General features: G+C 38.8%; 2 protein-coding genes across 3 annotated transcripts; one reads left to right on the top strand and one right to left on the bottom strand.

Moving 5' to 3' along the window:
* Positions 1–325: 325 nt before the first annotated feature.
* Positions 326–9,231, top strand: LOC113282481 (protein MODIFIER OF SNC1 1-like). The gene is made up of 10 exons (XM_026531497.1): positions 326–640; positions 1,507–1,581; positions 2,044–2,124; positions 2,212–2,256; positions 2,455–2,812; positions 3,291–3,387; positions 4,081–4,158; positions 4,239–6,109; positions 6,192–8,578; positions 8,665–9,231. Exons 2-9 carry the CDS (start codon positions 1,550–1,552, stop codon positions 8,505–8,507), a joined length of 4,878 nt encoding a protein of 1,625 aa, XP_026387282.1. The 5' UTR covers positions 326–640; positions 1,507–1,549; the 3' UTR covers positions 8,508–8,578; positions 8,665–9,231.
* Positions 9,232–10,926: 1,695 nt separating this feature from the next.
* Positions 10,927–13,793, bottom strand: LOC113282480 (polygalacturonase At1g48100-like). Of its 2 annotated transcripts, none has more exons than XM_026531494.1 (8): positions 13,422–13,793; positions 13,066–13,194; positions 12,809–12,976; positions 12,665–12,703; positions 12,366–12,573; positions 11,874–11,955; positions 11,680–11,788; positions 10,927–11,582 (listed from the first exon to the last, which is right to left on the bottom strand). In XM_026531494.1, the coding sequence occupies exons 1-8, from the start codon at positions 13,734–13,736 to the stop codon at positions 11,178–11,180; spliced, it is 1,455 nt and encodes a 484-aa protein (XP_026387279.1). In that variant the 5' UTR covers positions 13,737–13,793; the 3' UTR covers positions 10,927–11,177. The 2 variants fall into 2 exon arrangements, with proteins under 2 accessions (XP_026387279.1, XP_026387280.1); XM_026531495.1 differs by having other exon boundaries at positions 12,665–12,700.
* Positions 13,794–22,607: the final 8,814 nt, after the last annotated feature.

Genomic DNA, 22,607 nt, shown 5'->3' with positions numbered 1-22,607 from the left:
GCAACTAGCAAAATCTCTTTCTCTTCCGAGAATTCTGATGGAAACCATCGTTCATGATGAGTACATGATTCCTGCCTACTATGCCTGCTGACATAGGTGGTCCTCTTAATATTTACAAAAATTACCATTATAACCTTATTCTGCGGCCGTATTATATCTCCTCACGGTAGGATAATTTGGTAATTTCAAAGTAAAAAATATTTACCACCTCACAATAGGATAATAATTTAGTAAATTAAAGAAAAAAGAAAAACATTTACTCCAATCGTGATATAACAATACTCAAAGTTACACGTAACTATAAAACCCAATATTTCTTCCGTGTTTACTTCTCTAACCTGCGCACCCTTTCTTCTCCCTCTCGCGTCTGCAAAATCTTCTTTCCCTTGTCTGTAAAATCAACAATACGAAGATTTCACCTCCTTCTCCTGGTCCTATTCTCTGATCATTAGGAATCTTCAATATTGTTTCTTCCCTTTAAACAATATAGATCTATTGGTTCTTCTGTTTGATATTTTTTTTCTAGGGTTTTAATAAAACCGAAGAAGAGGAGGGAAAGATATTTTTGTAGATCAAAGGAAAGTCATTGTTTATCTAGGGTTGTGTTTGATTTCATACTTTAAATAATCTGAATTCAAAGGTTAGTTATTATGATTTTGCTAATTAGGTTGATTTAAAATGTGAAAGTTTGATAATTTACGTAAGGTTTAGTTAATTTGTTGTAATTTCATAGTAAAATAGATTGATTTTAGGGTTGGCAATGCTGTATATACTGATAATGTATGAATTAAGTATAGAAATATGAAAGGGTTTACTGAAGTTATAAATTAGCCAGGGGAATAATGATACTCTAGCTAGAAATTAGTTGGTTGTGCTGATAAATAAAAAGAAGAAGAGTTGGGTACAAAGTGGTAATGGTTGTAATTGTACAAGAAATCATGTTCTGTCGATAATATGATTTGTTTGCTTACATAAGAGAGTAAAAATACAAACCAAATTTGACATCATATAGTAGGGATGATCCATAGCTAGAAATATAAAAATCTTTTGTGCAATGATTGTTTGAGATTGTTTGCATATAATTACCAAGGTCGTATAAATTCCAGCTGTGAATTGAAAAGTATTGCATATTTCTTATTTCTTTAGGCTTAGTTTCTCCAGAGCTTGTAAAAATATATTTATCTTATTGTGTTGCTATTCTTTTCAAGGGTCCGGGTTTTGGTTGTGATATTCCCATTCTGTTTATTGGTTCCCCTCTAATCTAAGCTAAATTAACCTGGCTAAGCCGACACTCTGCATATACAAACTTAATCGCGAAACAATTTAGACTACATATAATTATAGCATTGCTCTTTAGGTATTTGGCCTAGGTCAAATGTTTGAGGATGAAATCTTTTCTGCGAATACTTTCTTAATTTTCTAAACAAGCATTGTGTCTCTACTTGTGGTGCTGATTAAAAATATTCGTCATGTTTTTTAATAGGATTTTATTTTTTATTTTGTTAGGTCCTATAAATTGATTGGATGGTCTTGCAGTCTCCGTTGAACTATGGCTTCAAGTATGTTGACCGGCGAGAAAAGGTATGTGAGCTTTTCTATGCATCTAATCTCTGCCATTACCCTCTGTTATATGCGATTTCCCTTAAAAGTAGTGAAATCGCTGAGTGAAACCAACATTCTCCATAAGACACTTTAATCTTGTTACTGACTTTTGGCAGAGCAACATGCAATCTTAATTGAGCTACTTCTGTTGCGGGCCTTCTGTTTTGATGTTTTGAAAATTGTTTTGGCTTGGGATTAATGCTGTAATAGATGCAGTTGTGATGATATATTCTGAAAGGGTAGATTTTAGATCGCAGTTGTGATGATTTATTCATGTTGTCTACCTCCCCCCCTAAAATGTGATCTCTATGAATATCTGCACTGAGGAGCTGTGCATCCAGCTAAAATTGGATAACCTACCTGAAAGTCTTGTTCTGTGATACAGTTGCACTTGTATTTATTATACTTCTACGCTTCTTACATGTACATATTGACTATTAGATGGGTCTCTGCACGAAGAGGGGGCATGACTGTTTTGGGAAAGGTTGCGGTTCCTAAACCAGTTAATTTACCCAGTCAAAGGTAATTTGCGTACTTGATGTCCTTAGATCTTGTGTATATGCCACTCTTCATTTGCTGATTGTCATCTTTTGTGTTTTGTTATTTAAGGTCGGAGAACCATGGTCTTGACCCTAACGTTGAAATTGTTCCCAAGTAAGTCATTTGCCTCTTTGTTTTTTTCTTTCTTCTTCTTGCCTTACAGTCTTACAGCTGGTTTGTTTTTTCTCACTATAGATTTGACATTGTATCCTACTCAATATTGCAATGTTTAATTATTATTTTAGGCCAAATGATATTGTTCTTTTCTATTGCTGACTTAGCTGTTTGATGTGGCTGTTGTGACTTTTGCAGGGGTACACTTAGCTGGGGTAGTCGTTCATCTACTGCGTCAAATCCATGGGGATCGCCTCCTAATGCTGGTGCAGGTGCTGGTTCACCGTTATTGAATAGTCGCCCTTCGTCTGGTGGAACTGGTACTAGGCCCTCCACAGCTGGTAGCGATAGGTCCCATGAACCTGCTTCTAGTGCATGGGGTTCAAGTTCTCGGCCATCTTCAGCATCAGGAGTTTTTGTTTCAAATCAGACATCAACAGGGACACGTCCTCGTAGCGCAGACACACGACCTGGTAGCTCTCAGCTGTCACGATTTGCTGAACCTGTATCCGAAAATTCAGGTGTTTGGGGTTCATCAGGGAATGCCGAAAAATTGGTAACTTCTTGTCCTGGTTTCTTAACGTTAAAGCTGTCAAAAGACAATGGTCAGCCTAATCTTACTTTGAGCAGTATTTTTCAAATGATTTGTGTAAGAATAGTTTCGAGTATATATATGATATGTACATAGAGATAAATGGTTCATATATGTGTGTGTGCGTGCTCATGCATACGCATGGATTCGAACATATATATGATATAGTGTCGTGAACTTGTATACGGCTATACACACATAGGTATGAAGTGTCATGAATTTGATCTGATTCATGTCTAATGTGCTCTTCCTGGTAGTACTGTAGTGTTCTTTGGAAAACATTAGGTGTTAGTGTCATGAATTTGATCTGGTTCACGTCTTATGTGCTCTTCCTGGTAGCACTGTAGTTTTCTTTGGAAAACATTAGGTGGTTAGAGAATTTCATAGTAGGTTGAATAGTTTGAGTTAGTTGTAAAATTTATAATCATTGATATATTTGCAGGGACATTCATCCTCCAAGACGAATGCATTCAGTCTGAGTTCTGGAGATTTTCCGACACTTGGTTCTGAGAAGGATACCGAGGCAGATGGGCAAGAAGGTGCTTCTATCGCTTGCTATTTTATCATATATATTTGACATATCCATTTATTTCTTATTGTGATGGGTTGACATTTTCATTCTAATCATTCTTCTAGAGTGGTTGAGTTTTTAAAACCTAGAAGGCCTAGTAACGAGGCTTGCGGTATCCTAGAAGTCGTGGACTTGTGGTTATTCGTTTCAAATTTATACCTTTTGTACTTTGCCATGAATCGAACTTGATTCCTTGCCCTAGTTTGCACATTTCTTTTCCCTCTCCTATAAGATCAACCTCAATGAAATAGCTGAACCAGCATTTTACTTTTTCTTGCATGCTTGATTTATCATAGTGAAATGCATCACCACCTACAGATGATTATATCATTGTATATGCATTGATTATTATGGATGCAAACTTTGACTACCTATATTATGTGTACAAGGACATGGATTCTTATGAATACTTCAACATGTGCCAGTCTGATCGTGCCTAAAAAATGTTTTAGTGGTTATACTTTACCTTAAACATCTCCACTGTATTCGTCTTTGGTTTTTATGAGTGAAAGGATTTAGATGAAAACTTTATGTTTGTCAGTAGCATCATCTGATTATTATCGTGATATCTGTTACTCAATTTGTGATTATAATCGTGATTATGCAATGCATATTAATGCTTGTTTATATGTTTGATTGTTTGAACATCACTTTATGGCAGATCATAGTTCGCAGGGGCGTCCTGTCTCAGCTTCTGGGGTGGCAACACGAAAAGAGAATTTGGAAATTTTGCATACTGGTGAGCAAACATAATTTTGACTTGAACTGAATGTTTTTAAACTACATCCATCTCTCATATCGTCTTCTTTTGTGTATTAGATGATGAGTCCATGGATGCAAATAGGGAACGAGGAACTTTAAATTCTTGGAGAAGAGAGAATTCTCCGTATAATGGAGGCCCACCCCAAGCAAGCATGGATCATTGGCAGAGGGAACACCACCCATTCCCAAATCCTAGCATGCCTCCTCAGCATTTTGACCCTTGGCATGGTTCTGTACGCGCTCCTGACGGAGTGTGGTATAGGCCTACAGGTGTTTCTCCATATGGGCCTCCACCAGGCCCTCCTGGTAACTACCCTGTTGAACAGTTCGCTTATTATCATCCCCACCTTCCAGCTAGGCCCCTACCCAACTCACAGGTAGTTCCAAGGCCAGGAAATGGTCCAGCCCCAGGTGGGTATCATTTGAATACTGCAGATTCATACCGGCCCCACATGCCTGATTCCAGATCTGGAGAGTCATATCGACCGCATATGCCTGATCCCAGGACTGGTGAGTCATACCGGCCACACATGCCTGATTCGAGGACTGGAGAGTCATACCGGCCACACATGCCTGATTCGAGGACCGGAGAGCCATACCGCCCCCAAATGCCTGATCCGAGGACCGGAGAGCCATACCGTCCCCACATGGCTGATTCAAGGTCTAGAGAGCCATACCGTCCCCACATGCCCGATTCTTATGTCCGTCCTGTGATGCCAGTTAGGCCAGTTGTTTACCCAGGTCAGGTGCCTTATGATGGCTATTACGGCCCTCCACATGTAAACTCTGGTGAACGAGATGCTCCTGTCATGGCAACTGGTCCATGTGTTTATGGTGGATACCCGATACAGAATGCCCATCCTGACTCTGGAAAATTTCATGCCAGACCCGCTGGGTTTGGTCCTACAAGCACAGCTATTTCTATGGAACATGTAGAATCTGGGCATCCTCAAGGTAGTCACCAGGGACCTTACAAGGTTCTTTTGAAGCAACATGATGGTTGGCAAGACAATGATGGTAACGAGAAAAGGGAGCAGGAGCACGCCGTGACAACTAGTGCACGTCCTCTTGGAAGAGGAAGCCGACCTGGAACACCCATGAAAGATAACATGTCTGGGGCTGATAACAGAAATGTTGAATCAGCGGAGTTTACCAAAAATGTTTCTGTTGAAGTTTCTTCTCAATCTACCGATTCCAGAAGAAATTATAATGCGGTCCCTCTTGGATTGGACACAACAGACAGCATGAACAAAGTCAAGAAAGTTGATGATGGGTTGGTGAAGAAATCAGAAGTATCAACTGTTACCAAGGAAGACCTAAATCCGGTTTCTTCAACCAAAAGAAATCCTAATCTGATGGAGAAGGGTTTAGTTTCTAAAGCAAGAATTTCTGATGAGCACAGTATTGCTGGACATACTCCTATCAGAGATGAGAAGGTGAAGCCAGCTAGGGTTGTGAATGCTAAATCTGAGCAGTCTATTATTGAAGCTAATCATGCTCCCGAGAATACTTCAAGCAGCCCTGTTCATGCTTCTACTCATGGCATTAGTGCTTCTGCTGGTGATAAGCGGCCTGCGTCATGGACAGGGTCTGATTCGGCTGCCACTAGATTGAATTCTTCAGGGGATGGAGTGATGTCTCGGTCTCAACCACACAAGAGAGCTCAGGCAGTGCAAGGTAGACCAAAGAATCGAGGTAAAGGAAGGTCTAACACTCAGGAGGTTGAAGAGTGGAGACAGAAGTCTCTTGTTGCAGAATCCTCAGTTACTGTTCCGGTGGATAGTTTTGGGTCGACCTCTAACGTTTGTCAGGCAGATCAGGATGCTACTCAAGAGGTAATAAAGAAATCTGAAACCAGTCTGCAGGGCAAGCTGCCAGTGGAGTTGCATGCCACCTCTACATTTGACGCAAGTGGCTATAAGGAGCAGGTAACTTTATCTTCATTTTGGTCGTAAAATTTCTAGCTTATGTTTTGTTGGCTTTTGATAGTTTTTTGGACTTGCTTGTCAGCGGGCTAAACTGAAAGAGATAGCAGCACAACGCGCAAAACAGCTACAAAAAGAGGAGGAAGAGCGGATAAGAGAGCAGAAAGCCAAGGCTCTTGCGAAACTAGAAGAGTTGAATAAGCGAGCTCTTGCTGATAATTCAACTGAGAAGCTGGATAATGCTTTACCATTGAGCACGGCCTCCGAGCATCAGCAAGATCCTGTCGTCAAAATCAATTTGCCATTGCCAACTCCCCTGCAGAAGGATGTTGATAAATCGGATTCTAACAATCAGGAAGCTGTGTCACAAGGTCATGATACCTTACTTGTCAAGCAGAAACAAATGGGCAATAAAAAAAAGCAGAATAATAATCCAGTGGATAGGAATCCAAGTGACAAGTCAGTATCCATTGGGAAAAATGGAGGAATAAAGAGCCAGAATGTGGTTGCAGATGCAAATGCTTCAGTTACTGAATCTAGTTTGCCCAGTAACACTAATAATTTTGCTGATGATCCCGTACCTCTGCAGAAGAAGAAGAATAGCAGGACTGGTAAGAACAAGCAGAAGTTGGACGAGGCTTCATCAGGTGCACCTATACCATCATCAGTACCATATGAAGGAAATGCTGCAAAAGGGCCTGATGAAATTGCTAAGCAGATTGTATGGGGATCCCTTTCAGAAAGTAACTTGGTTCGGGCAACATCATTAAAGGAGAATTCACCAGATGTAGTTATCTCTGCAGAACATGGATGGTCTCTACCAACTGAGGATTCACATGGTAAAGGAGACAACCACTGGAAGCCTCAGGCCCCTCGGCGTACGCAGAGAAATGCGCAAGGCTACCGACCAACAGAAAAAGGCCATGGCAACGAAGCTGTTATTTGGACACCTGTGCGTTCACTGAATAAGAATGAGGTTTCTGATGAACCTGTCAATAATGTTAAGGTTGAAATTCAAGCCCCGGCCACAAATGGGAGCGGAGTTCAGAATCACCAAAAAAGTAAGAGGGCTGAAATGGAGAGGTATGTTCCAAAGCAACTGTCCCAGCAGGGAAACTCTCAACGACCATCATCTCCATCTGTCAACAAGGCATTATCCAGTGAGACAAGTGTGAAAGCAGAATCTGGATCTCTAACTCCTGAAAGTAGTAGTGCATCTGATGGCTCAAAAGTAGGTCCGGTTGCTGTATCAAAGAATGGGGAGACTAAGAATAGTAAGTACAGTAAACCACAAGGATTATGGCGGCAACGTGGTTCAATGGCAGAATCAGATATCGCGCATCCTTCACAGGAATCATCATCTTTCTCATTAGTTCAAAGCAAGACTACTGAGAAACCAATTGAACTGCCCCAAGCTGTCAAGTCAGAGGTACTGTTGCAAGGGCAAGCGAAAGATTATGACAACTGGAATGATACTCCTTGTGAACCTCCGACTGTCCCTGTTGTTGCTGTGAAGGACCATGGAGGTCCAAACAGAGGAAGGCGACAGCAATTCAAAGGGAACAAGGTTACATCACTCAGTCACAATGCTTCAGAACGGAACAATGTGAAAGATGAATTGAGGCAATCAGATGGAAAAACCATGTCGGTGGAAAACCATGGAACTGCTGGTGACCATGCTTCGTCTCATTGGCAACCCAAATCTCAGCCACATCCTGTTCCTATTAATAATAATAGACAGGGGAACAGAGCCCAAGGAGGTCGAAGAGCTTCCAGTCAGGTTGACAAGGCTTCCGAGAATGATTTTCCTGCCCAAGGTGGTAACCCTCCTGCCTTGAGAAACGAAAAAGATACAAATGCTGGTGCCTCATTTCAGCATCGGGCTGATCAGTCCAACACTGGAGTACCGCGCAAACAAGAGGCTAAGAAAGTCAGGAAGGATGTAGACTCATCCAAGGATGCTGTTCATTCCCAAACTGGTGGTCCGAAGAACTCGACTAGAGTAGTTGTGCCTGAAAATGCAGATACCCAAAACGAACAGCCCTTTTCTCCAGGCCCGCGCAGGCATGGTCAACACAGTGGCAGAGGAGGTCATGAAGCATCTCATGGAGGATATAGGAACTCTGCGGTGCAAGATGCCAGTAAGCATCAACAGCAACCTTCAAAAACTGATAGACGGAGGAACAACTCACATTATGAGTACCAGCCAGCCAGGGCTTACAGTAATGAACCTAGTGAATCGTTTGAAGGAGGAGGAGGTTCTTCTTCACGGGGAATGGGTTCAAGATACCGTGAGAGGGGAGGTCATTCTCAGTCGAGGCGTGGTGGGTCAAATGGTTATGGGAGGAATAGTGGCGGTGCAGAAGTGGGTGCTTCATATGGTGGTGGTAGTGAAGATTGAAGGTTTGCAACTGTGGTTTCTTGTCCAAGATAAAAACAGTCATTGTGGCATGTGAATCTGCTTGTTTGCTGGTAGGTTGCCGTTCCTCTTTAAGAAGTTTCCTTGTATTCTTTCTTGGTTGCTGTTGCTAATCCAGGGTTTTGTTTTATACATGTAGACTTCGCAACATTTAGAGGGAAGAGTATAGTAGATGTGACACGGCGCAGAGAATGTGGTTGCAATGTAATGATGATGATTCTGCGGGTCTGTCGGTTTCTATTTCACTTGAGAAAGAGAAGAGGTATTGATGGGTGCTTTTGACCTTTTATTGATGATTTTTAAGATGTATTTGTTTTTATTTCTTTCCAAACAGATTGTGGGTTGTTGAAGATTTAGTGTTGTCAGACCTTGGTATTTTTCCTAAGGCGTCTGTATTAGTGTGGGTTTTTCAATGCCCAAAAGAAAAAGCTGTGAGAAATTTTTAGAAAGCAAAGAAGTAGAAGGAAAGTGGGAGCTGTTCCTATTTGTCTGTGACTAGCTTTTGTTATCTGGGACTCTTTTTGTTCTTGTTTAATGGAAATATAGGAAGGTATAGTACCAGAAGACCTCCTTTGTAAACGCACACCAGGATTTGCAGTTGTGTGTGCTTTCCTGTATATTATTTGTACCTACTACTAATCTTGTGGTTTGAACATCATGTAAAAGTACGCAACAATTGAAGTTCATTTCAGCATGGCGAGTTCAATACCTGTACATGGTAATTCCAGTTGGGGGTCTACCTTGAGGTTACTTTCTCGTACTTGTTTATGATAGGGAATGGTGACAATAGTTCCAATTGTTTTATCATCCATGAGCTACAAGTTAAGACACCCACACAGTCATAAAAACGAAGCCGCATCCCGGAAGAAACATTTGTATATTTTTTTGATAGAGGGTCCAGTTTCATCTGGATTTCCAGTAGTTATTGCCATACTCAGAACAGAACCAAACTGCCACTTTTCGTTTTGTTTCAGCATTTAACCAAGTAAGACTGCAATGCTTTTGTTGCATGGTCCTGACTGAGGCAGACAACCTGAGCATTTGTTATTTTATTTTGTATTTGAACTGGAGCATTTGTTATTGTTGCTTTAAGAAAGTTTAGTTAAAAGGAAGTTCCTTCAGGTTGGCTGGAAAATTTTAGTCGGGAACCACACATTGTGTTGTATTGAAGTAATTTCCCTGGGTTCTTGCAAGTTGCAGTACTATCTGCTCTTTCCTTCTCTCAGTTGGCTCACTCGGTACAAGGAAGGGAATCAAAGTCCTTCCGGTATTGTTTCCCTTCCCTTCTTTTTTCCTTGTCATTTACTATTTGTGTGTGGGCAACCACCTTGGAATCCCAGTTTGGTCCCCTCCTCTCTCCCTTCGTCGGAAATGATCTTCCACTACACTCAACACTTGACCATCACTGACAATTCCAAAGAACCTTTCTTCTCTTTTCAGTTGCTGTTCAACCTTTTTAGAAATAATATACAGTTTCCTAGCCTTTTGAGAAAAGCAGGGGTTTTATAAAGAATGATTGTGAACTCTTAAACTTCATTTCCTCCAACATTAAAGCCTCAACATCCATTGGTAAAAAGAAATGAGTGTTCAAGTAAAAAACCAGTTTTTAACTTCAGAACAGTTCTAGTAGTCACAAAAGATTAGCTAGCCACTCGAAAATCAGTTATGTTACAAGTCAGTAGCAGTTTAATCAGTGGTGGGTTGCGATGCCTCATGCCTGTTGCATCTTAGCCAACACTACAACAACATGACCAAATCAGTTCAATTTTAGTTTGAAAATGCAGATGTGTCTCCAGCAGGAGTTTGAAATTCATCAACGCTCCATTTTTTACCAGACCAAAAGAATATAAGTTGGTCAGTTTCTGTCTCTTACAAGTAAAGGTTCCAAAGGAGTTCAAAGCTACCGACTTTTGAAATTTCCGTTCTTAATTTTTTTCTATCACTAACTATTTTTCTTTATATCTTACTCCTTCCGTTCCTTTTTAATAGGCTGATTTCCTAAAATAAATGTTTCAAAAAAATAGGCTGGTTTTCTAATTGGGAAAGTCAAATCTTACTTTAGTTTTCTGGGACCACTTTTCTCTTAACTTCTTTTGATGACGAGTGTCATGTGGACCATTTCACTATATTTCTTTTGGTGACAAGTGTCATGGGGACCATTTCACTTCACTTCTTTTATTGACAAGTGTCATGAGATCACTTTCAATGATTAGTTCTCTTAATTTTCTTTAACTTTCTCTAAAAACAAAACCGGCCTATTAAAAATGAACGGAGGAAGTACTTTTTTTACTTTTATGAATATGCTTTCAAGTTCCAAAGAGAAGATGGGCAGAGACCAAATATCAAATAAGATTTTGTAGGGGACTTATAACCATTAAAAACAACTTTAACTCATCAAGCATGATGAACCAAGTCTATTGGCGTATGGCTTCAAGTAACAAGATTCCAAGTTGGAACTTCCATGTTGATTTTAGTGAAAACAGACACATAAAACTCTACAAACACACTAAATACTATTACCTCTTATTATGCACACAAAAGTACCAAAAAATCAAACGACACGAACTTGGGATTGTTAGTGCCATTGAAGAACAAGAAAAATGAATATTCTCGGCCATGGCATGGCAATTAAGAAGTTCACAGTTAGGTGAGCTAACAAAATTGTTCACTATGTGATTTTGATGGTCTTTTCAAAGAGCCAACTCCACTTCTTAGACAATAATCGATGCTCGAAGGAACTAAAGGAGCTTGTGATTTGCCATGTGAATTCCAACATAGAGCTTGATGAAAACCTCCAGAAACTAATGATGGTTTCAGTTGGATGTCAATGAGATCGACGTTTCTACACGGGACACCATCACTACACGCGAGATGTAATGGTTGGCTTGCATATGTTCCGACTATCTGATTAAATGTAACACCCGTTATTGCCACGGCTTCCGTTTGATTTTTACACTTCTGTTTGTCGCAGTAGTATTGGTCTATCATGATCGGTGTGCTAACGTTAGAGACTTGAATGTTCGAAAACGTTACATTCTTTACTAATCCCATACCTCCCTGCGAAAATGTGAGTTTCTATTGGTAAACTGATTTTTTTTTTCCTTTAAATACGTAATGGACAGAGGCATCATTCATGTCTTTTAACTGTTTTTACCTGCCATGATTTAATCCTTGCTCCATACATGGTATTTTGCATCAGTATATTGTCGATGACGATGTCTTTAACACACGCGATAGTCTTGTCCTTCCCAAAACTACCAAGACTGAAAAAATCAAGATCAAAACACATATCAGATACAAGTGAGATGACATTTAAGTTTCAAACAAAGATGAATTTAATTTAATTACCTAATTCCATGTCCAGGTCCACAGTTTATGTGATGAACATGTACATTCGAACACCCTGTTTGTATTGATACACAGTCATCTCCTGCAAATAAATATACCATTTTTACTTGTTAGTTGGTTAAAGAGCTTTTATTAGGGTATTGGTATTACCCTCTCAAGGGGATTTTCATCTATGCAGTGTAGGGTATTTGTGCTCTAAAAATTTCCCTGTTTGGGAAATACCCACTACACTACATGATAGTATTTCAAATGAATAGATTCCTCCAATGACCTTTGTACGTCCGCCACGTGTATATCACTCACCAATAGCAACAAAACTGGGGAAATCTTTTACTAACACCAAAATCTCTTTAGCCTTTTAGATTATTCTCCATTCAGTGAATGGTACTTATGATGGCCGTTATTAGGTAGTTTAGACATGGTCCTATGAACTATAATTGAAAATCACATACTCAAAGCTTAAACAGGTCTTAATCTATTAGAATTACTTACCACATCCAATGTTGGAGTGTTGGATTTCTACATTTTTGCTGTTTTGAAGATGAATTCCATCTGTGTTTGGGCTATTCTCAGGCGAAATAATCGTAACATTATTGACATTTATAAAGCTTGAATTATCGAATTTCAAGTGGCACAATGGACTATTAATGATTCTTATATCTCGAACCGTAACACTGGAGCTCTCATAGAATCTCAAAGCCTGCAAGATACATATGCAAGTCTTAGTAAGTAAGGAAAGACACGTAATTGGATAAATCGTCATAATTAAGAAGATATGGAACTCGTCTTACAGTTGGTTTCATATCTGGCATGTGTTTCGATGTCTTCTGCTAAAAAGATAAAAATTAAAATTTTCTTAGCACTGAATGTTTTATCTCTAGGTAAAATGTTTTCGTTATGTTAGACAATTTCTCTCATAATGCATATGCTGATACCTGAATGTAGCTGACTTCATTAGGTTTCCACCAAGCAAAACCTTGGCCATCAACAACTCCACCCCCTTGAATTGTGAAATTTTTAACCCATTTGATGTTTATCCATTGATATAGATCGGACTTTGACCATGAACCTATATTTGGTGGAGCTAACATAATCCCATCAATCTGTTATTCCATATCAAAATTATGTCTCATTTGGCTAATAAGCTATGGAAATCAAACTAAGCAAACACAAAACTTACTGACATACATACCTGGAGAACAAGGTGAGGTTTGCATGGACCTTGAAGTGAAATTTGTCTTATGAGAAACCTGAATTCTGACGGAATTTCCACTATTCCTCCTTCTACTTTACATGCAGCTTTCCATGCACCTTGTAATGCCTGCAAGATGCAAATTAGGAAGTGAAAACCTGAAAACTCTCGCTTATTCGATTTTAAGAACTTACAAATGGAAAATGGTTGACAAAAGAAAATGAAATTTGTTCCCCAAAAATGACATTTTACAAAATTCGTTACTCGGGGATCTTTTAAATGCAAGGAAACCAAAACAATTGAGAACATGTTTGTTTTTGGATTTCAAAGGACGCCCAAAAACAAGTAGGTGTTACCTTGGAATCATCTGCAATCCCATCACCTTTAGCACCAAAAGACAAAACATCGAAAATGTTTGATTTCTTGGTGTAAGGGTTTGGTGGTGTAGGCTTAAATGTAGGTGTTGGAGAAGATGATGGTGCAGGAGAATGTCCTCTCTTCTTATTATGACTATGTTGATGCCCATGACGATTTTTGGTATTTCTATGGTGATTATTCTTTCTTGCTTCAACAGAAGAAGTAGTTGTAGAAAACGAAATGGTGAAGATTATAACCAAGAAAACAGTAAGAAGACAGACTGATTGAGATGAATTTCTAGTTTTTTTCATCATTTCTGAGGAACGCAGAATGAGAGAGAGATTCAGGTGTACTCTCTGTTGGTGCTCTGCTCTGCTCTGAAACAGAGGAGAAGTTTGGTTAACGACGGTTTAAATAAGCTGAAGTTTTCGGGAATACCCTTGACTTGGTTCGTATTTACAAGTGAAACCATTCAGTAGGTATGTTCTGAAAAAGGCAAGTTTATCTTTATGCTTTTGTCGTCCTTGAGCGCTGACTATGTATCCATATTACTCTATCTATAACTTGTGTTGGCTGAGCACCACAAATGGATTATGGAATTGAAAGGAAACTAATCCTTCCACTTGATTTTTTATGTTAAATGACTAAACGAGGATGAGATTGTTTTTAATGTCACCGCCTTTGAAGAAACTAGAGTATTTTTTAGAGCTACTTCTACTTGCGCGCGGGGACCAACGTTAAGCTCATAACACACTCCAACTACCAGCAGGGTAAATTATGAAGATTGTTGATAGGGGTACCAAATTATTTGGGGTGTACCGATATGCATGTAAGACAAAATACATTTTGGTAAGGGATTGGTACATTCCTAAGCAATTTGGTACCCCTATTAGCAGTCTTGTGAATTATGAATCCAGTCTTCAACAGATTGGTCGTGACTCGTGATTTTACCCTTCTTGACGCCTTTTTTTAGCAAAAAATGTAATCAAAACACATAAATAAGGATAAAGGGTTTAAACCAACTGCCGTTAATACGGATGTTAAAACCGTGCTCCCCGGCCCTAAATTGAAGTCCGATTTTTAGGGTTATTTTCAGGGACGGATCCAGGATGACGGATTTTTCATTTTAGACCCGGGCTAATACACATGATTAACCAAAAATTTGGCTAAAATGGGAAAAATTAGACTTGTGGACCGGGAGGGCGACCAGGACTAAAGCTCCGGTTAGCCCTCTCATAGGTCCGTCCCTGATTATTTTCCCGCTATATTAGACCCAAAATCGACTTGGCCCCATTTAGGTCTGCTAGTTTCCCCTTAGGTCTGCCAGTAGTTTTCATAGCCATTGTCAACACTTTTTTTCTCTCTATTTAATCATTATAATGGCTGTTATTTAAGAAAAGAACTGCTGAAAATATATCTATTTCTTAAAAGAAAAAACGTGTTTAATAGATAGCCTAAGCGTACTTACACCCATTATAGCGTATACGGCTGTGATTTTTCAAACCTAGATCTTAAACCATCAGTAGCTTTCAATGAATGATGAGGATTTCCACCATAGTTGTTTAAGGAAAACCAACAAGTTCATTTCTGACTTGTGAGCAAATGAACTAACTCTACGAATGCAATTTACTCGGTGTACATCAATTTCAAAGTTAGTGTAGGTATGATGAGCTACTCAGAACAGAAAGAAGCTAGGGTTTTATGATACTTATGTTTGAAGGCAGAAATAAATGTCGATTGTGGCGGTTCACATGTATATGTTTTTAAGTGCGAGACGATAAAAGAATAAATTCAAAAAAGAAACATTTTAGTGAAGTGATGATGAACTTTTCCTCTAGGAGCAACCTAATTTTAGTTATTTGCCAAGTGTATTTTTGCTTATCTTCTTGCACATGGTAGGGCCACACGTGAGAATGGGACGGTGCCCATTTATGCTATTTATAAAGTTCACATAAGCTAAGCTAATGCTAATAGGAATGGTCCGAAATGGACAATGGACTATGGAGTATTCAATCATCATGATCTACCAAAAAAAAAACACTACACTAGGGAATATTCACATTTCCTTTTTCCCTTTTTCTAAGTTGAAAAAACAATCTCTATTCTGATTGATATCTCCCTCCTTTTTGCATCCCTATTCCATTCTTTCACTGATAGACCATTCTTGATGGGCATACAATTACACTTGTTTTGTTTCACTCTCTCAAAATCACAGGTATTGCGCAGAACATGTACATTTGATTCTTGATTTTTTCCGGCATACACTGCCGCCCATCTTTCTCTAAAAAGTGGCTGCATATACATTGTACAACGATCATATGCAAGCCTTACCGTTGGGGTGGTGAGCATTTGGCCCACCGGTCATGAATTTCCTTTTTCCGTAGAAGAAGCAACGGCGATATATGAGGAGTAAGCATCGGCCAATTTTGTACCAGCAACTGCGATAAGACAGAGGACGGAAACATTATCTGGAATAATTGGGCGTAAAACGTTTATAAGTGGATTTCAAGTCCATTGTCAAATCTCAGGGTAGGATCCAATCTGCGGATACGATTCATCTTATCTTTTACTCCCTCCGTTCTTTTTTAATAGGCCAGTTTGTATAAATAAAAGTTTCAAAAAAATAGGCCAGTTTCCTAATTGGGAAAGTCAAATGTTATTTTAATTTTTGGGACCACTTTTCTCTTAACTTCTTTTGATGACAAGTGTCATGTGGACCACTTCACTTTACTTCTTTTGCTGACAAGTGTCATAGAGACCATTTCACTTCATTTCTTTTATTGACAAGTGTCATGAGGACCACTTTCAATGATTAGTTCTCTTAATTTCCTTAAATTTCGCTAAAAACAAAACTGGCCTATTAAAAAAGAACGGAGGAAGTATTTTTTTTGGAAGTGTAATTTGTGGAATCCGAATTTTGGATTAGGTGCGGATGTTGTGTTAAGAATCCACTGGACACGCATTCGTCGCTATAATATTAATTACATATGATCCAACTATATATCCATCTTATCTCTTCAACATTTGCTTCCATTGATTTTTGGGTCTTGAACTTGAAAGGTAGAGAAAAAACAGGTAGTAAATGCATTTTGCATATATATATTGTAATAATGATTTGTCGTATTATTATTATGGTTATCAATTGTAATATTCGTAAAAATAAAACCATTGGATCATCCAGGTCCATCCACCAACCCGCTGAATGCTCGATCGGTTGTGGATGCTAAGTATTAGATTGGATTTCAGTGAGGCTAAAATCTGGACCAATCCGGACTATGTTTGCCCTTTTCTTGGCGAAGGTCGACTAATGCTAATACGAATTTGAGGAGCGGGCTTAATTTAATGAATCAAGGACGTTTGAACTTGTGGTCATGAATGATGATAAAGACAAATGGTTTGCGCTACATTAACAAGTGGTTTACGCTCAAACCAACTAATGCCTATGGTGGAACGACAAGATACATGTTTTAGTCTTTATACTGAAATAATATATTAATTTTAAGTTACATCCCACAATCCTCAACAACTCGAACATTTTCATTATAAGAAAAATCCAAAAAAAATTGACTGATCTTCGATTCGAAAAATTTTGTTGATCGAAAATAACTCGAACCATCCTTCTTTTTGTCTAAATTTATTATCGAAGTACTACTTCGTTTTGGTTTTGTAGCCGGTCTGAAAAAGGTTGAGAAAACACCCTATTTGACAAAAAGATAAAGGGAAAAGGAAGAAATGACGCCAATACGAAAACCCAGGTGATTTTCCATCATCTTTTAAATTTTTGTCTTGACTTCAGTAATTTTGTCATTTTCTTTAGAGTTTGGTTTATGACGGCCATGAATAGTTACAACTAGTTCTTTAATTTAATGAAGAACACTATCAAGCATGAAACTCATCTGTTTTTCAAAAATTATTCCAATGCTCTCCCAGATAGGTTGAGATTCTGTCCAACCCCTAACTTTAACTGGCCAACAAAGTTAAAAGAGACAATGATAAGCGCATAATTTACATGAGTTTAATGTCCATTCCATACTTGTTTTAGCATATTATCTTGTTATTGCTCGTGTTTTCCTTAATTTGTTTCTACTAGGTAAATCATCTCAAGAAGAGTGGAAATGGATATAAATGAGCTAGGAAGTGGAGTACTCCAAGTATCTAAGTGTCCAAGTCAAAGAGAAGTGGAACAGGCACGATGAAATGGAGTAAAAAATGCCCACAACATGAGAAGAGACAATCACCAAGTTAAACTCACTAAAATCTAGTAGTTCTTAATACCATTTTGAAGAGAAAGAAAATAAACGGCGAAACAATGAGGTCATTCCGAATTCGAGAGAAGAAGTTACGGGCAAAACAGTCGAGACGAAAAACGGCGATCTGCGACACTACAGTCGGCATTGCTACTAACAATACCGACTGTAGCCTTACTTCGGCAGAGAAGATGTATTTTGGACCTTATAGTCGGCGATACTCATAGGAATTCGACAATATCGACAGAAACAAGTTTGGGGGCAAAGAGTAAAGTTATTTTGAGCCCCAGAGTCGGCACTGCTCAATGGAAATCACCTATGCCGACTGAGACAAACCTAGTTGATCCCTTTTAACGTATTTTAACTTCCAAATCAAGGAAACTTGGACCCCGAAGGATTCTAAGACCTAGATCTCATGATTACTGTTAGGGCATAGCTCGGTCGACCTCGCAATATCAAGCATGTTTGTCAATGTTGTTAGAGCATAGCTCGGTCGACCTCGCAAGCGTTGCTATATCAAGCATGTTTGTCAATGTTAGTGATCAAAACTATGAGTCTTGATTTCTAATCTATTATAGCTAAGTCTCGGACTAGGATAGAAAAGTGTAGTTGAGCTCAAGGACTTCATGACGATTCATCATACAACGACGAAGATCTACTCAAGGAACCGTGGAACTTCATCAACAAAAAGGTATGTGGAGACTTGAACTTATCTATCAATCTATTCTATCTCCTACTTCTTATGAGACAAAAAGTCGTATGCTATATAGACTGGATCATACACATTTGACATTTCGAGCTGTATTCACTACTTATCTTTTTCTCGAAATCGTGTGTTGGTAAAGCGTTTCGCTTTGATCAAGTTTATCTTCACCTAGTGACGAAAGTCATGAAAAGTTTCAATTACTTTGAGAATTGCTCTGACGTGAAATGGTCTGTGAATAACGGTTATATAACGTCCTCTGAGAATGTCTCAATGATTGAAATGAGAGTTTAGATTACATAACCATGTATTCCTTAATCCGAAGTTTTCGAACTTTGTTGATTGAGAGAAACCGGAGGAATTGGATTTGCCAAGTCCGCGAACTGACGGAAGTTCTCTTGCCGAGAATTTCTGCTGGGATTTTCAAAAAACTCGTTTGCGTGTTTAGTCCGCGAACTGGCAGAAGTCTCTTTGCCGAGATTTTCTGCTGAGTTTGGAAAACTCTGCCGGTTGCCTTAAGTCCGCGAACTTGTTTGTGAGCTTAAGTGGTTATGATCTAAATATGTGCTCTGAACATGAAACTTAAATTACTAAGGAATGCTTTATGCAAACCGTGGATATAAAGTTCATGAGTCGATTCATCTAATCGAATCATCTTTGTTTCAATTGTGTCTTGTATAGTTACATAAGATCTCATAGCAATTGAACAACTCTCTAACTAGTTCATTTGAGTAAATTGAACTAGTTATGGTGAAGAAGAACTAGGTCAATATGAATTGCTCATATGGCTAACCTTTTGGGTTACTATGTTGAACCAACATACACGTACACGTTTGGGCACGGTTTTCACAAACCCAGTAAACGTCTACCCAAGTGTGTGTGACAAGCTAAGTTTTTGATCTAACGGTTGATAAATATTAGCTTGAATCTAAATCAGGTTTTCGTCTAACAGTGAATATGGATTGCTTTGTAACTAAGGCAAAACCCTGATTTGAAGGCTATATAAAGGAGACATCTAGCATTGTGCAAAACTAATCCCCACACGTCTGTGTGATACTAGTGTACTCGCTAGAGTCGATTCTCCTTTAACCTTTGGTTTTCTTCTCTAAAACCAGGTTAACGACTTAAAGACTTCATTGGGATTGTGAAGCCAAACCGATACTACTTTTATCGTAGTTGTGTGATCTGATCTTGCATCTTCTATCGTACGAGTACAATCTATTGATTGGCTTGAGATCGTGAGAGTTCTCCGATAGGCAAGATAAAGAAGTCACAAACATCTTCGTCTCACTGTTTGTGATTCCTTGACAAACCGCTTGTGTAGTCAAAAAGGATTGTTGAGAGGTGATTGATTAATCTAGGTTGTTCTTCGGGAATATAAGACCGGATTATCAATTGGTTCCTGTTCACCTTGATTTTATATCTTAAGACGGAACAAAACCTAGGGTTTTTCTGTGGGAGACAGATTTATCCTTTGATAGACTTTTCTGTGTGAGACAGATTTGTTTATTATCAAGTCTGCGATTTTGGGTTGAAGCAACTCTTAGTTGTGGGTGAGATCAGCTAAGGGAATCAAGTGCGCAGTATCCTACTGGGATCAGAGGCGTAGGAGTACAACTGTACCTTGGATCGGTGGGAGACTGATTGGGGTTCAACTATAGTCCAGTCCGAAGTTAGCTTGTAGTAGGCTAGTGTCTGTAGCGGCTTAATACAGTGTGTATTCAATCTGGACTAGGTCCCGGGGTTTTCTGCATTTGCGGTTTCCTCGTTAACAAAACATCTGGTGTCTGTGTTATTTCTTTTCCGCATTATATTTTTTATATAATTGAAATAATACAGGTTGCGCGTTAAAATCATCAATTGGAAATCCAACCTTTGGTTGTTGATTGATATTGATTGATCCTTGGATATTGGTCTTTGGTACCTTCCACATTATTCCTTGTATTTGATAAAGACTCGCTATTATTTTTAGCTTGAGTAAAAATCAAATCAAGAGAGAGAGATATTAACTCCTTGAGATACTTTAATCTAGATTGAGTCTGATTGTCTAGTTGATTCTCTAGCAAAGTATTTCAGAGTTAGTCCATACAGATTTCTAAGCGAAATATTGGGTGGTGTTGTTAGACCCCCGCTTTTTCAAATGTTAGTGATCAAAACTATGAGTCTTGATTTCTAGTCTATTATAGATAAGTCTCGGACTAGGATAGAAAAGTGTAGTTGAGCTCAAGGACTTCATGGCGATTCATCATACAACGACGAAGATCTACTCAAGGAACCGTGGAACTTTATCAACAAAAAGGTATGTGGAGACTTGAACTTATCTATCACTCAAAAGTCTATATATTTTATCTCCTACTTCTTATGAGACAAAAAGTCGTATGCCATATAGACTGTATCATACACATTTGACATTTCGAGCTGAGTATTCACTACTTATCTTTTTCTCGAAATCGTGTGTTGGTAAAGCGTTTCGCTTTGATCAAGTTTATCTTCACCTAGTGACGAAAGTCATGAAAAGTTTCAATTACTTTGAGAATTGCTTTGTTGTGAGACAAATTTGTTTATTATCAAGTCTGCGATTTTTGGTTGCAGCAACTCTTAGTTATGGGTGAGATCATCTAAGGGAATCAAGTGCGCAGTGTCCTGCTGGGATCATAGGCGTAGGAGTACAACTGTACCTTGAATTATTGGGAGACTGATTGGGGTTCAATTATAGTCCAGTCCGAAGTTATCTTGGAGTAGGCTAGTGTCTGTAGCGGCTTAATACAGTGTGTATTCAATCTGGACTAGGTCCCAGGGTTTTTATGCATTTGCGGTTTCATCGTTAACAAAACTTCTGGTGTCTGTGTTATTTCTTTTCCGCATTATATTTTTTATATAATTTAAATAATACAATTTGTGCGTTAAATATCATCAATTGGAAATCCAACCTTTGGTTGTTGATTGATATTGATTGATCCTTGGACATTGGTCTTTGGTACCGTCCAAGTTATCTCTCTTTGATAAAGACTCGCAGATTTCCATTTGCTTGAGTAAAGATCAAATCGAGAGATTGAGATATAAACTCTTTGATATATATTTTTATTGATTGAGTCTAACTGTCTAGTCGATTCTCATAAAAAGTATATTGGAGTTTGTCCATACAAATTGTTATGCGAAATATTGGGTGGTGTTGTTAGACCCCCGCTTTTTCAATTGGTATCAGAGCAGGGAAACACGTTTAAGACCTAACAAGTCCGTGTTTGTAGCGATATGACTCTATGGACAGAGGTGCTATCTCTATTAACGTACCACCAGTCTTCGATGGCTCCAATTACTTATGGTGGAAAATTGCTATGCGAGCTTTTCTTCAATCGCGTGATTTTTAATCATGGGTATATGTGGTTAATGACTATGATGCTCCCGTTGTGGCATTTGGTGATGTAAACGTTCCCAAATCTATTGGTGAATACATCGTTGTTGAGATAACTGCTGCAAAGCAAAATTCCGACGATTTGAATGCTATCATACATGCCATTACCCCAAATCTTCAGCATCATGTGACAAACTGCACTAGATCTAAAGATGCTTGGGATATCTTAGAAACCGTATTTGAAGGCAACTCCAGTGAAAAGAATGCTAGGGTTCAAAACCTTAATTCCGATCGGGAGAACCTTCGTATGGCAGATGAAGAAACATTTGATGAGTTTAATCACAAAGTGTCTGAAATTGTTAATGCATCTTTTGCATTGGGTAAGACTATTCCTGAAAAGGACATTATGATGAAAATTCTCAGATTGCTGCCATCTAGATATGAGTCTAAGAAGCATGCCATCGTTGAGGGGAATAACCTCGATAGTCTTTCCAGAAACACCTTGGTTGGAAAGCTTAAGATCTTTGACCATGAGCATACATCCAAAGTCGGTAAGGATGTTGCCTTTTAAAGCACAAAAGAACACTAAATTACTTGTCAAAGGTAAGAGTGTTCATGTCTCTGAGGATGATCTGTCTGAGGATGATTTTTCGGATGAAGATCTTGACAAACCAGTCTCCTTGATCACAAGATAGTTTAGGGATCTTCTGTTGAAGAGAAGTAAACGGTTTTCAAGAGACAAACCTAAGTCATCAGACAAACCTCACAGTCGCGTACCTCCTAAAAACAGGGATGCTGACGAGGCTGATGACGAGGACATGCCTTAGTGCTTTAAGTGTAAGGGTTTTGGAAATTTTGCTAACGAATGCCCAAATCGTAGAAA

Source organism: Papaver somniferum, chromosome 5, assembly GCF_003573695.1.
Source record: "Papaver somniferum cultivar HN1 chromosome 5, ASM357369v1, whole genome shotgun sequence".
Lineage (NCBI taxonomy): Eukaryota > Viridiplantae > Streptophyta > Magnoliopsida > Ranunculales > Papaveraceae > Papaver > Papaver somniferum.
The sequence above is the reverse complement of the archived record's forward strand: the minus strand, read 5'-3'. Positions and strand labels throughout refer to the sequence as shown.